Source organism: Neopelma chrysocephalum, unplaced genomic scaffold, assembly GCF_003984885.1.
Source record: "Neopelma chrysocephalum unplaced genomic scaffold, ASM398488v2 Primary Assembly neopelma1_25, whole genome shotgun sequence".
NCBI classification, from domain to species: domain Eukaryota; kingdom Metazoa; phylum Chordata; class Aves; order Passeriformes; family Pipridae; genus Neopelma; species Neopelma chrysocephalum.
This window is the reverse complement of record NW_020897694.1, coordinates 15,903,118-15,918,669: the sequence shown is the minus strand read 5'-3', so window position 1 is coordinate 15,918,669 and position 15,552 is coordinate 15,903,118. Positions and strand designations below refer to the sequence as shown.

The 15,552-nt window shown below is 35.6% G+C and overlaps 1 protein-coding gene across 14 annotated transcripts in view; it reads left to right on the top strand.

Moving 5' to 3' along the window:
• Positions 1-15,552, top strand: part of MYCBP2 (MYC binding protein 2, E3 ubiquitin protein ligase) — a 180,995-nt gene that overhangs the window by 132,474 nt on the left and 32,969 nt on the right. For 12 of the 14 annotated variants that reach the window (XM_027674586.1, XM_027674585.1, XM_027674579.1 and 9 more), the window contains 3 exons: positions 1,835-1,960; positions 5,304-5,465; positions 13,904-15,547. In XM_027674586.1, coding sequence (XP_027530387.1) covers positions 1,835-1,960; positions 5,304-5,465; positions 13,904-15,547 — 1,932 coding nt within the window. The remainder of the gene's footprint in view (positions 1-1,834; positions 1,961-5,303; positions 5,466-13,903; positions 15,548-15,552) is intronic. The other 2 variants (XM_027674584.1, XM_027674583.1) reach the window with 1 other exon arrangement.

Sequence of the window (15,552 nt, the reverse complement as noted above, 5' to 3'; positions counted from 1 at the left end):
AGGATTTAATGTATCTGTTTTCCAAAAGATGTTTTTATGAAAAGCTTTGACCTCACAGCAGTCATATTCTGCTTGTGTTTTTATGTGCTTATTGTCAGCCTTTTACTTTTCATTATAACAAACTCTTTGCCCTTTTTGTGGTTTGGGTATTTGGTGCCGAAATTCATTTCACACATAGATGCTCTAATAATTATCATCACATTACTATATTAAAGCAAATAGTTCCTTGCTAATACATATGTATTTTCTGTAGGACATTGTGGCTTGACTTTAAGGTATAAAACATTCTGCAAAGAGGAGAAATAATGAAAAATTTTTCATAAAACATATAAGTATTTATGTAATGCTTAGAGCACTATATTTTTTTTCCAAGTCATAGCTTTTGTGCTTACAGTTATGTCTGATAATATCAATGTTTTTTCTAGATGAGTTTGTTTTTATAAGTAAGGTGAAGATAGATACATCTAGCTAAAGCAGTTTAAGCAGTTATCAGTATGATTACTAAGATATTTTAACCTGGTTTATGTTCCTAGTACACCTCAGTACCAGGTAAAACTAATGTGCTTAAGCCATATCTGGAGGTTACTTTAAACTGATTGGTTTTATTTGCCATGAAATTATTTAGAAGTACTTTGTCATCAGTTTCAATGCTTTTGCCGGAGGGAAATAATTAGGATTTGGAGGAGCTCCAGCTAGATTTGCAACTGTCTATATTTTTATCCATAAATAATACCATCTTTCAGATTATGTTCATATTTTCATTATTTTAAAAAATTATAATTTAACTCCCATAAAGAAGTAGGATTTTTGTCAGAGACAAAGCAGAAGTCCTACTGAATGCCTAGGTCCATAGGCAAATATCCAGTTAAAACACTACAGCAAGATCTAGAGTTGCCTCAGAGAAAGTTCTAGATCCTTTCTTTTATAAGCCGACTTTAAATTTCTAACTTTCTCCCTGTTATTTTTTTTTTTATTTAAATACGTGTGTTATGTAAAAGTTTGTACTGTGAAATGCAGTTTGGGCCTGAAATGCAATTTTAAAAAAATTACTTTTAGAAGACTTGTGATTTTTTTTTTAATGAATCCACATTAGTTTTAGTACATTTACAAGAAAAAAAAAGTTGTTCAAGGTGCCAGCTTGAGCTTTTAAACCTGCACTTGGGATATTTCTTCTGAATGCTTTTTTATATATTATCACTTGGAATTATATTTCTGACCACATAAAGTCAGTAATTTCTCCCTAAGTCTAAACAGTCAAGTGGATTCTATCTCGTTTATTTTGGCTGGATGTTACTAGGAATATTATGAAAGGCTCCAGGTTGATTTTGGTTGGAGGTTTCTTTAGTGTCATACAGAAAACAAAATTGTAGTACTCATTTAGAGATATGAATAAATGTCAGGAAAAAATGTCTTATGTCCCGTGAACTATTAGGGCATACCCAGGATTAAAGGTTTATTGGCTCAGAGTTTGCGACTGAAAACTATCCTTTCTTCACTTTGCTTTGTCAAATGAATTTAACAATTGCTGTCCAAAAGGTAAACACTGAATGGTGTGATGTTACTGGAAAAAACAAAGTGTCAAGCTAGTTCCTAAGTGGCAGATAATGGCAAAGCTGGCAGCAACTCAGTCTGTATGGCATTAAGTCCTCTGTCTTTATGTTTTTAGAGCATGAGACCTAAAGAAGAGGTGTGCTTTTCTTTTTTTAAGAGAATTGAGTAGAGAGGAGTGCTATGTGTGGAAAAAAATATAACTCTTTTGCTTTGTGACTTGTCTTTCCAATACAGATCAGTTACTAAGAAGGTCTAATTCTGAAGAGGTGTGTTTTTTTTACAGAGCAAGTCCTCCTAGATCAAAATGTGCAGACTCCTCCCCCAAGCCCTTTTTCAATACAAGCTTTCAGTAAGGGGACAAGCTGTAGTAATGGACAAGGGTTTGATTATGGCCTTGGAAATAACAAAGGTATGTTTTTACACTCACACTTTAAAAAATTATGTTTTTCTTAACTTGGCTTTTATTTTTTATTACTCATTTCCTACTTTTTTAGGCACTACAGATGTTCTTCAAAAGACATAAACAGTAGTACAATGAATTGCGAGGTGTTTTTCAAAACATGTAGTTAATGTCAGAACTGCTTTTTTTTCTGCTTCAATTCCACTTAATCTAAGTACTCTGTATGAAAAGGATCATCTAAGATTTGTAAGTTATAGTTGAGGCTTTCTATAGTGGTAGGCACAAAACTGTAATGCTCAAATGAAAAATACATACTTTTAAAACAAAATAAGAAAATTATTTGATTTAGAAAGCATGCGTTTTTAAAAGGCCAGAAGCATTTGTCATTTGTCTTGACAACTTTTTAAGTGCATTTAATGGGTTGACAAGATAAAAGATACCATTTGAGATTTCTTGCAAAACTCAAAAAAAATTAGAAAACCAAAAAACCACCTTAAAAAAAAAAAAAAATAGATGTAAAACTGAAGTTACCTTTCTGTCACATAGATACTAGTTACAAATGCTGGGGAATAAATAAGACCCTGTTAATTTTACTGGCATAAAATAATTGTTTCTTTTAATCATGGTTTATTTTGTTGGCAAGATCTAAATATATATATGTGTATATATATGTACGTATATGAAAGCCATCACAGTAAACTCAATCTGCATGCCTTTTGTTCATTTATTGATTAGGTCTAGAAAATTTAATAATACAGAAGGGACTTTTGTTGAGACAGGTGTCCTTGAGAAATATGCCTCAAACATGGACCTTTGCCATTCTATTCCTATATCACTGTACTCTGTCCATGACAATTCAGATGGGGGCCTAAGGTGTGCTATGTGTTTTTTAACATCAGCATATGCTCTTAGTGGTCTCCTAAATAACTCAAGACTTATTTTAAAGGGGAGGAGATTAGGAAAAAAATTATTCCTAAATATTCTAGTCTATTAGTGTCACAACATGAAATAGTTTTGTATCATTTCCCAATGCTTTATTGTGTAGAGAGCAGTCCATACTTGGCCATGCATATAGGAAGCTCTTTTTTTGGACTGAAAAGTTGAAGTGTTTTCCTTTTGTTTTATAAGGCCTTTTATACAGAGCTGGTTTTCCCAGTCCAGCCACACTCATTTCAAGCTAATGGTTGAATCACAAAAGTGGAAGGGTTTAAGATGTGAGGCAGTATTACAGCCTGTCTCTCAATGTCAATTGTGTAATAGTGCAAATATTATCTATTCTTCTTTCTACAGAAGCATATTAGGAAAATAATTTTTCCTTCTGTGTTGTCCAAAGATAAAATTTAGAAATCAATATGCTATAGTAACAGGCATCCTGGTTTCTTGAAGGCGTGATTCTCTTTACTATATCTTAAGCAGTTTCAAAGGTGTTTCTTTGGGATAATACAGTTACAGAACGTTTGGAAGCTACTCCTGGCATTGGATTCCATACCATTTTACACACATTATTTTCTCAAGCTGTGATGCTTAGTGTGAATGAACAAATCAGCTAGATTACTTTATTCATTCTGTGTACTGTATTTCCTTCTGAATTGCCTGAGAGCGGAGAGTTGTTGGTAACTATATTGACAGAATAATATAATAACAGAAAAATAGAATTGACAGAATAATAGAGAAATAGAATTCTTTAGCTGTATATGCAGGGGGGTTGTATTCTCAGGTATAAGAAGCTTTTGAGTTTTGTGGAAAATAAAACATGGAAGGCACACGCATGATCTCATAGGAGAATTTCTGAATGAAACACTTCTTGTTTGTTAAAAGTACCTTCTGTAGGGATACCGTAGTTTCAATGAAAATTCAATTGCCATCCATGAGTATTTCAAATTTCTGGTCAAATGTAGAGATGCCCATGTAATAGGTCTGTGTTTATAGTATTACCTGCAAGACCGAAGACATGACTCCCACAATGATTGTTTGATTTAGCTATGCCTTCTCTCTGCAGTGCAGGCAAGTTTTCAATATTTCTCCTGAATCGCCCTACCCACCCCCATATTTGATTATTGTGGGCAGATGATTTTCAACTTCTTCTCAGATATTCTTTCCTTTAAAATAATTACTCGTTTTAGGAAATAAGCATGTTGTATTTAATAATAGTGGATTGTCAAACATGTAAATCATAGAATGGTTGGGGTTGGAAGGGACCTTAGAGATCATCTAGTTCCAACCCCCCCTCCCACTAGACCAGGCTGTTCAATCACTTATAGGTTTTTAAGGTAGGAATGATTGCTGCTAAAGTACAGATTCCAACATTTTTTAGGTATGCTACTTTCAAAATAGCAAAATAAAATTGATTTATAGGAGTTCCCAGGTAATACGGGGTTTCATACACCCACTGGTCTTTCTCTAACTCCGTGAAAAGAAAATTAATCATAATCCAAAAATGTTCTCGATTCAGTGAGTTGTAAATTATATAGTAGCTGCTAAATTTTTTTACTAGGTTTTTTCGAATGCTGTCAAAAAGATAGGAATTTGCAGAATAAAGTGACATTATTAGGATTTGCCTGAAGATGGTTCAGATGTAAGATTCTATCAAAATCTGGGTTCCTCTCACCTCATATTACTAAGTATACTTCAAGTTATGACATGGTGTGGTCTTCTTACTGAGGCATCATGTATTTCTAATGCTCACATAGAGGTTTTTGAGAATTGACATTCAAAATTAAAACTCTATTTTTAACATGCTAGTTTTCTGAAGGCCTTCATTTGTCTCACAACAAATGTGTGTAGTTCTTCAGAAAACCAGTTCTACTTCCTAAGGGATACTAATGGGTTTTTAAAATTATCTTTAATCTGATCTTGAAAAACAGCACAGCAGAGTACTTTAAAGATATTTACAAAAATAAGCAAATATTTACCAAAGCCTTGGCACAGAAATACATTTGCCAAAGCCTAAGTACATGTTAGCTTTCCCTTCTCATCAGTTTTTCAAATCTCCTTCTGCATGTTCTGTTGCATGTGTGTGTTACTGTAAATGCTAGGGATTCCTGTTTTTTCTTTGGCTGCTCTTCATTTTTTAGCAAGGTGAATATAAATCTCTATTTTGAAATGTTTTAAATAATTGCACTAAAATATCCATGATCCTTAAAAACCCTGCTTGTACTTTTTAGTAATTTTATTGCCATGCATGGAGTGAGATTTTTATTTTTAGCTACAATCAGAGTAGTATTTGGCTAAATAAGATTTATGAGCTTTCTCTGTTATCATCGTTTAAACTTTAATTGAGCACCATTTTACTCTGCCTTTCTGGAGAATGACAGGTAACAGGTTGTAGTTTTGACTGTTTTACCCACTACAGGTGACCAACTGAGTGCCATACTGAATTCCATTCAGTCACGGCCAAATCTCCCAGCTCCTTCCATCTTTGATCAAGCTGCAAAACCTCCCTCTTCCCTAGTCCACAGTCCATTTGTGTTCGGACAGCCCCTTTCCTTCCAGCAGCCTCAACCACAGCTTCAGAGTAAGTTTGTCGGCCTTACCTGCCTCATCAGTCCATTTCTGCAGCTTTGACGTTGCTGTTCTCAGTTGCTTACCAGCTACTGATCATCCCTCAGTGCACCTTTCTGGTTTTGTTTTTTTACGTTTTCCATGATTCAGAAGCATGTGAGGTAATGCTCCTAAAGAAGTATACTTGTTCAACTTGAATTTTTATATTGACAGTATTTTGCTTTTGTATGTTTTTCACTGTAGACAAGTCATGAAAGTGCATTTTCAATATTGTATGCAACTCTGGGTTTATTATAAAGGTAAATATTTTATATAGTACGAGATGATGATAATTCTTTTAACATCAAAAATGCACTGCAGTAAGTTCATAGGTGTTAACTTACCTCCTAAATTCCTATTTTTGCCATTGCTCCTAACTTTAGGCCTGTAGCTGGACAGTGGGAACAACTTGGCACTGCTCATCAGAAAGGTTTTGATAGTCTTCTGTTAGGTGCTCATAGGATTAGCATGGGCATGAAAATTTGCACTTTGGGTTGAAACTAACCTGATTACTAATGGGAGGACAGGAAACTTTTTTGGTCATGAATAATGAAAGCTAAAAGCTCAGCCTTCATGATGGATAGCTAATATTGCAATAAATTCTTTCTTACATACCAAACAGTTATAGCATGGGTTACAGGAATACTAGTTTTCTCATGTCTCCCATAAACTGCCCTTCTGAAGTGCCTTAGTTCTTTCTTGTGGGACTCTGTCAAGTCAGTTCACTCTCTATGTCTATGCAGTCCTGGGTCTATCCAACTCAGCTTATTGAAGTGACAGTGATGTTGCTTCATGTGAGAACTAGATTAAAATTTCTAATTCACTTGTATAAAGACTATCAGAAGTATTCTGACTGTGATCTTCCGTGATTATTCTGGACTTAAACCAATGTCCTGAAAGCAGAATATTCCAAAAACTACTCAGATAAAACAGCTGATTGCCAGTTTTATATTCTTCCCCATCACTTTCAGTTTTCCTCTCTTGTTCAGAGTAGTGAAGTTAGAGTTTCTTATTCAGCTTTGCAATAAAAATAACCATAATTGCCTTATCTCAAATTTCAGATGGTTTGTCCTTTAGCATTTAGACCTATATTGTATGAAGAGAGAAGCTGTCAGCATTTTTATTGACTGCCCAACAAGATCTTGCTCAGTGGGTTTGCCTGTCCCAACAGATTCAGATAAACTGTATTCAGTTAGCTACATCTGTGTTTCATGTTCTAATGAGAATCCCTGATTCCAAAGGAAGTCCTTTTTTTGTCAGATGGGGGAACACTAGTAGTCTATCAAATAAAGCAACAATGAAAGTGGAAACATCTTTCAAGTTTGTCTATTTGGGATCTTAGCTTAATATAAGGTCTCAACTGATACGGTCATTTGCCCTTCCAGCAGGGGCAAAACTCGTCAACCAGAACTGGTACGCTGTTGTGCTGACGGTGATTTGATACAAGGATTTTCTTTCAAACAGTTTATTATCCGATTTCAGGTTTGGTGCAGATAATGTAAATTATGCTTAAAGGAGAGAATATTAACATTTTTGTTTTCACCATCAGAATTTAAGAATAGTATGGGACAAAATTTCCTCTTTGAACTTCCTTAATCTTCTGAAAATTTGTTAATCCTCCATTTGCAATTTCATTCAAATTCAGCGTGTTGTCAGGGAGACCTGTAAGACTATATCCATATACTTTTTCTTTAATAGTCTGATGCAGTTATAATAAATTTCTAACATAAACTCATTTTAAGTATGCAATTTTTTCATTATTTCCAAAGCACTTTAAGGCCTCCTGTTATGAAACATGTAATTAAAAGTTAAATCCATTAAATAACACATCCCAAGGATCCATATTAAGTGAATTGAATTTTCGCTTTATCTAATGGACTAATGATAGTATAATAGGTTAAGGAAGTTGTGCCAGCCTAGATTTCCATGACCACAGAGGTTATATACTAAATACTAGTCTTGACTGAAAGTCAGCCTAAATAGTTCAGTCTACCACTTAAATTTTCTGTTCTTCCTCAGATATCTCTACCCCTGGGGAGAAATTTGATTGAGAAGTGTGATTCTGAGGAAAGTTAGGATCATGCTGAATATTCGTTTTGAATATCTAAAATATAGGATTATTTCCTCTTTTTAGACTTTTACAATAGGAAGAAAAATGTTTATCTGATTAAACATATTTTGTGCCAGTGACAGTAGTCACTGCAGTTTTCCTTTAGAAGTGTTTATAGCTAGTTGTAGCGTATGCTTGCTTCTGAGAAGTTTGTAAGATCATCAGTAACAGATTTGCTTGTGAATGCAAGATTATTGCTGCTTGCTTGATTTAGTTGTCTCTGAACTTTGTGAAAAGCACAGAAGACTCAAATTTCTGATTGAGTTCTGAGTATAGGTGATGTCATGCTTCAGTAGTATGTGCTGGGTCATAAAACTCTTTAGACATGGCAAGTCAGGGAATCAAGATCTGGATGCTGGATGCTGTCCAGCAAAAGTTATCAAAGTTTGACAATTGGCTTTGAGCTCTGAACTTGGGAAGGGAAGTGTGAGGCTTTGCAGTCAGTGTTAGACCTTCATACCATGTTTCCTCACATCTGAGTTCATACTGCGAATGAAGAATGGATTTATGGGCTGAAAAAGCTGTGGACCCCTTGACATGTGTCACATTCTTCCTCTTGCCATGCAGCCCTGGCAGCTTGCTGAGCTCCTGCTTCCTAACTCATCTCAGTCCACGCAGAAGCTGCAGTGCTGAGCTGCTGTTCAGTACAATGTCCTGTCAGGCTGCTTCCTTGCCAATTCATGCTGCAGAGCTGCAATCCAGCCATCTCACCATATCAGCTCCTACCATTCGTGTCAGGAGTTCCTTGATACATCCCTTCAGTATTGTGCTACCACATGTTTTTTGGTTTTGTTCCTTTCCCATCTAGGTGCTAGTTAAATGGCATTTAGAACCACTGGCTTTGGCTGCAATGCTTCTCTCCACATTTTCTAAACTGTAGAGGGGACGCAAAAGAGCGGCATGGATATGGAGCACAAAACCCTTCCTGGTAGCGCTTCTGTAAAATAAAGGGAGAGAATATTCTCAACCAAGTATGCTGGTCTCTTCCATATTGTGCTGAAGTGACTTAACTGTCAGTTAAACCAATGACAGCTGGTTTGACCTTTTTTCTGCATGTTGCCAAAACATCATTCCTGAAACTTTGAGCTAATAATTTAAATGGTTTCATGCCCTAGGCTTTCCAGATTTTATAATCAAAGATATGTCTGGAGAATACACTTGTCTAGGTTAATCCAAAACCGTCCTTGGGAAAACTGATATGCTAAGGGTTGGTGGAAGAGTTCAAATTGTGTCAAGGTTTTTTTTTTCCCCCAGAAATAAATTTGGCTTATAGCATCTTGAAAAATTTTAGTGACAAATAATAAAATCATAAACTTATTTTTTTTATCTACCCTTCTAGCCCAGGAATGCTTATTTCAGTCTTTCAGGTAATAAACTTAAGTGGCTCAAGTGTTGGTGCTCCAAACTCTACCTTTGGGTAAAGAACTTTGCTAATGTTTTTCTGATGATACTGCATTTCAGCTTTTGCTTTCATTAACTCACTCATTCCCCTGCTTTAATAGTATCTAATACTTTTCTTCATTGTTAATATTTAATAGCCAATTTTTTTTTTTTACTTCAATACATTCTTTTACTTAAGGAAAAATAATTAAAAAAAAAATCCTTGTCCAACTGTCATTATGGCATTTGGCATTTTCAGGATGTGAAAGAAGATATATTGACCGCAGTGATGAGGACCTTCAGCTCACAGTTGTATTTAGCTTCTGTGCCAGTAACAGAGAGCGAAAGAGGAATACATTCTTTCTGAAGAGGCAGCTGTTGCTTAGGCAACATGGCAAAGGCAGGTCAATGCCTTTCCTTCATCCTTGCACATAAAAGCCTTTCAGAAGAAACTTTAACTTATCTCCATTCTCCAGAGACATTTTACCAGTTTGTTATAGAGTTTGTTTAAAAAAGAGTAACATGAACCAGCTAGTGGTATGTCTTGCCTCCAAATTTGGTTTACCAGTGTTTCCGCAGAGGAAGTAGGCACAGCTGTTACAAGACTGCATCCTACCATGGGAATTAAACTGCCTCTTATATCTCCACATTTTGTAGCTTTTCAAGCTGGAGCTGTTTCCACATTGAAGGAAAGAGTGTGACTAAAGATATACTGTCACATTTGAGTGTGACACGAGACAGACCTTGCCTGCCTTGTATTTCAAGTCTTTGTAGTCTTTGAGGATGATTCAAAAAAGAATGAATTCTGATCAAAATGCTGGTCCCTCTGGCTGACTAGTTATCCTCGATAGACATAGATTGTTTGCCAGGGCAGCAAGGAAATCATGTGGGAAAGTCATTCTCTTCAACCTACAGTCCTCTTGAAATGATTGAATAGTAGTACATTGTTCAAGATGCACTAGATTACAACATTATAAAATGTAAGTACTCTTAGACATAGAGTGAAAGAATAAAGTATAAATGTGCATTCATGAAAGTGGATTGAGAAATTAGATAGTAGTTTCTTTTTTTAAAGAATGAAATTCTTACTTCAAACATATGAACACCTCCTGATTGTAGAAGCTCTAGAACTATAGGTCATTGCATAAGATATGGGGGTTAGTATGTTTGGTGTACAAGTTGGTAAATATAGTACCAGAGAAAAAGAAGTCTTAAGCAGTTTAGGAATTTAAATTACTTATTTTCAATAGTTATTACTCCATTTGTACAAAAGAGTCTATCTAAAACAGGGTATCTTTTAACATACACATTCTCTCTAAAATTATTACTGCAACAAGAATTTGACTTTTTTTTTTCCTAAACGAAGGTGTAGGCATTAGAATTAGAATTAAAAATAGAAAAGTAAAACGATAGACTGAAACTAAAAGTCCCTATTATCTCATTCAAAGTTTCATTTGGAGCTGTACTTCTAACAGATTTGGTGTCAGTAGACTCTACTGAAATTATCTTGAATTACATCAGAATTTTTCTTAAAGCAAAATTATTTTAAGAGTTGATACAGATTTTTTTCCATGTATATACTATTTGATAGACACTCATCTACTGCTAGTTGTCTCTCGTATTGAGGAACTTCACAATACATAAGTGAAGTTTTTCAAAACATTATTGAGGTGCAGTCAGTTTTGAAAACAGATGGTTTAGATGGGTTTAATGTATTTTTCTTCATTCTTCCTAGTGATTAGCAAGACATTCCAACAGAAATATGTAGATGTTCTCTAATTTTCACTAAAGAATGTGTAAATTTATCCATCCAGAAGGCAATATTGAAGTTCTAAATAATTCATCTCTGAATTTACAGATTAAAAGGGTTCAGTTCAAACTAGGGTTCAGTTCCAAACTAGACGCTACTGGGTTTTATAATAAACCATAAACCTCATTGACTATTCTCCATAAATTACATTTTTAGATCCTAGAAACTAATATGGAAGTCACGGCATTTTTAGATCAGGGAATTGATCTACTGCATTCTACTACAAACTACTCTTTGTCATTTAAAGCTGATGTAGGAGTCTAAACAATGAATTCAGAATACTTAACAGAGGAGATACCTATCATTTGAAATGCTTGTTTTTATCTTTGCTGCTTTTCCATTGAATCTGTGCTGCTTCTGTGCAACTGTTTTCCACTGTAGAAACTCCATCCTGCTGCCTTGCTTCTCGTGAGCGTATTTACAAAACTAGTGATGTAGCTGGGCCTGCCTCTGCTATTTCATCTCTCTCTCACAAACTGAAGGGTGGGTATGCATGCCAACATAGCAAGGTTATTCAAATTTTTACATCCAAAAATGTTGTTTTCTTTTTTTTCTCCTTCCATTCATTTTCATTTCATTTGTTTAATAAAATAATGTTTTGAAAACAAATGTTCAGTTCTGGTATTTGTTGGGAGCTCATTCAATATAACCATTCAGTGTTGCCTTCCTGAGTTGCAACAGCTCCATGATACACAATCTAGCTGCCTCTTTCTGCTTTGTAAACAGGAAAGTGATGGTAATCTAATTTAATAGCACTTGTTTTCAAACAACATGCAAACAAAGTATGTAAGAGGAAAGGGGGGGGAATCTGGGATTTTTTTGCTATATTATGCAATTTTTCATTTGGGCATTTTTCTTTTTCGTGCAGATAGTCTAGAATGCCAGTTAGGATTATTTACCTGTATATGTGCAAAACCAAACCTTTGTTTTTAAAATACAAGACTTTTTTTGTTACTGGAAGCTACTGTTAGGCTATACCTTTTATAAGGAGTTTTGTTCTAGAATGTTTTCCTGATTGATATGCACTAATTGTGCATGTACTTTATTTTTGATACATTGCTGAATGGCTTGAAGTTTTTTATGTCCTCTAAAAAGATTATTGTCATCTTTTCACTTTTTTTATCTGATCTATGAGGCATTCTGTAAAAAGTTCTATCTAAAGTATTTTCTCATCTGGCAGACCTTGAATTAATTTTTTTATTTGTTTCTGGGAAAAATGTGTATAAAAATAATTTGCGTTTTGGAATTTATTGATCACAAAATAAACATCTCAAAATGGCTCATCAGTAAAACTGGTGTAGAACTCAGCTGGCATGTGTGAAATGCTTGGATACTTAAGAAACTTTTTGTTTTTTTCTTTTAGCAAGAACAATCATTTTATAAACCACAGTGTACCATGTTATTTCTTTCCTTCCTCTTCCCTGCTCCAAGTCAAAAATAGTTATAGAACTCGTAAGAAAAAAGACAGATTAGACTCTCAAAATTGATTAGAATGGTATTTGAGATATTATAATATTCTACATTTGGTATATTATTCCTGAGTATAGACACAGTATGTCTTCTGTGCCCGGAGAAGTATGAACTCCTACCATGACCTGGGAAGGCAGGAGAGTGGCCTAACCTTCAATTTTGTTAAATATTGTGACATAATTCATTCCCTTCACTTTTTCGTGTTGCTGTTCATTTTATTATAAGGTACTTAAATACGGGGATAGCAAATTAGTAAGAATCAGTTTGTAACCTGAGGAATCATCTGGGTTGCTAAATTTTGCTCAAAAACTTTTTTTTTTTTTTGGGATTGTGAAAGGTAATAGTATGAAAAAACTGCATCTATATATTTTCTACCATAGGGGTAAGTCTTTGTGATTTAGAACTGCATGAAGTTGGCTCATATCCCAAAATGCATAAGAAATTGAACACTGATTTCACACCTCCTACGTAAATAGTGAAGGCACTAGGCAAAATATGACCGCCTATCCCCTGTTCCCATTGGAAATCAAGGCCCAAATGAGCAGATTTTCTCTGATTAATTGAAACTTTATTTTTTGACAAATAGTTGCTTCCTAAAAATACACCCAGACAAGTGGAAATGACCTTTTAATATCTAGAAAAGTAAAATAATCCGAAGTACTGTGTCCTAAATCTACAAACTTTACTAGGGAAATCTTTTCATGTTTAACTAATGAAAACCCATGCAGATCAGAAATATTTAAATCTGTGTTCAAAACTTTGCAGTGTAAGGCTTTGTGGAGAGACAGCTATATTAACTGTTGAATTGCTTGCCAGCAATTTTAACATTGCTTGTATTAATTTTTGTATGGACTTATATTAAGCTACCTATAGTTTTTATAGTTCTGCAGATTAATATATGTAGAGAGTCAATGTGTGTATGACCAATAAAGTAGTGCATGAAAATAAGAGGACATCATTGACCAGAGTTGTTGGTTTAGCTTAGTGGTTGAAAAAAGTGGGTTTGTTGGTTTTGGGGTTTCTTAAATGGGTTGTGTTTTGGTAGCAGAACATGGATAGTTTGTGGTCTTGAATAGGTGGATGCCTCAGATTATCAGTCTGAATAGTTTTAAGCATGTTTGCAAGCCTTTTGCCCAATTTACCCTATAACTGTGTTTACTTCCTACAATTCCTGACTTTTGAGCATTAAAAAAAATAAATCTGGTAATAGATTTGGTCTTTATGCAAGTCTCTTGTTGCAGTCAGGCTGACACACGTGAAGATAATAAATAAATAAATAATCCCTGGTTTCTGTTGCAACTGTCATAAATTGAGTTAACTCCTGGCATTTTACCTAAGGGTGTAAACTGTGCTTCCTTTACTAGTGTTTTGTGGAAACAGTGAACTGTGCCTTTTGATACCTCCATAGTTGTGTTTTCTTTGTAAATATTTCCTAACACTTGTTTATATATATCTGTAGGAAAAGAAATGTATTGAAAATATTCTGGGTGAAAAAAGATCCTATCATGTTTCCTTTCATTTTTTTTGTGAACAGAAGCATATGTTTGATCTTTATCTTGTGTTCAGGTCTTTAGTCCTTGTTTTTTACTATTAAAGGTATCACTGTAAACATAACCATTCAATTACAAAATGTACTGCACAGGTGACCGGATGAATTTCACAGGAGCTGCTAGACCGGTTTCTCCAGCTGGAAAGGCAGACACGCCATCGAAGCACAGAGCTGACTGCAGGTCACCCAAACTTGATGTGCGAATGAATAGAGCTGTTGCTGACCAGAAGAAACCCAGAAATACAGAAGGCTTATCTGCCAGTGAGTGTCTTATCCTGAAATCAGATGCTGCAAAGCTGCGGTCAGACTCGCACAGCAGGTCTTTGTCGCCAAATCATAACACTTTGCAAACACTAAAAACTGATGGAAGAACAACTACTGGACTGAGAGCTGAATCTCCAGGGCCAGGAACCCGGTCATCTTCTCCAAAGACAAAGACGCTTACAGCTGTTAGATCTGGTGCTAGTTCTCCACGATCCTCATCACCCCATGACAAAACTCTACCTCAGAAACCTTCATCCCCTGTAAAAACAAAGCTTGATCCTCCTCGAGAACGCTCCAAATCAGATTCCTACACATTAGATCCAGACACCCTTCGCAAAAAGAAAGTGCCACTAACAGAGCCCTTAAGGGGGAGGTCCACTTCACCGAAACCAAAAATTATTGCAAAAGATGGAAAACCTGTTGCAGAAACTGAAAATAGAGCTCCTTCCCCTCATGTCGTACAAGAAAATCTTCACAGTGAGGTAGTTGAAGTATGTACTTCGAGTACTTTAAAGACTGACAGCATTACAGATACCACCTGTGAGGACAACACCGAATTCAGAAGTCTGGACGATGGTTCTAATAAAGTTCATTTCAGCATAGGCAAAGCACCACTGAAGGATGAGCAAGACATGAGAGCATCTCCAAAAGTGAGCCGTAAATGTGCTGGTAGACACACAAGACCCAAAAAGGAAAAATCCAACTTTCTTTTCAAAGGAGATGGCTCCAAGCCCGTAGAGCCTGCCAAGCAAGCAATGTCACCTTCTGTTGCAGAATGTGCTCGAGCTGTATTTGCTGCATTTCTTTGGCATGAAGGAATAGTTCATGATGCTATGGCATGCTCATCTTTTTTGAAGTTTAATCCAGAACTGTCCAAAGAGCATGCGCCCATACGAAGCAGTCTTACTCAACAGCCTGCAGAGGAAAAAGAAACGAAGTTGAAAAATAGACATTCATTGGAAATATCATCTGCTCTTAACATGTTCAACATCTCACCTCATGGACCAGATATATCTAAAATGGGTAGCATCAATAAGAACAAAGTCCTCTCGATGTTAAAAGAACCACCTCTGCATGAAAAGTGCGAGGATGGAAAAACTGAAACTACCTCCTTTGAAACATCCAGTCATCATACAATGAAATCCAAGTCTCCTCTTCCATTAACACTGCAGCACTTAGTAGCTTTCTGGGAAGATATTTCTTTAGCAACTATTAAAGCAGCTTCCCAAAACATGATTTTTCCAAGTCCTGGTTCTTGTGCAGTGTTAAAGAAGAAGGAAAGTGACAAAGATAACAAGAAAGCTAAAAAAGAGAAAAAGAAAAAGGAAAAGGTTGAGACTAGGCCAAGGGGAAATCTTTTTGGTGAAATGGCCCAGCTTGCAGTGGGAGGACCTGAAAAAGACACCATCTGTGAGTTGTGTGGAGAATCCCATCCATATCCAGTGACTTACCACATGAGACAAGCTCATCCAGGTAAG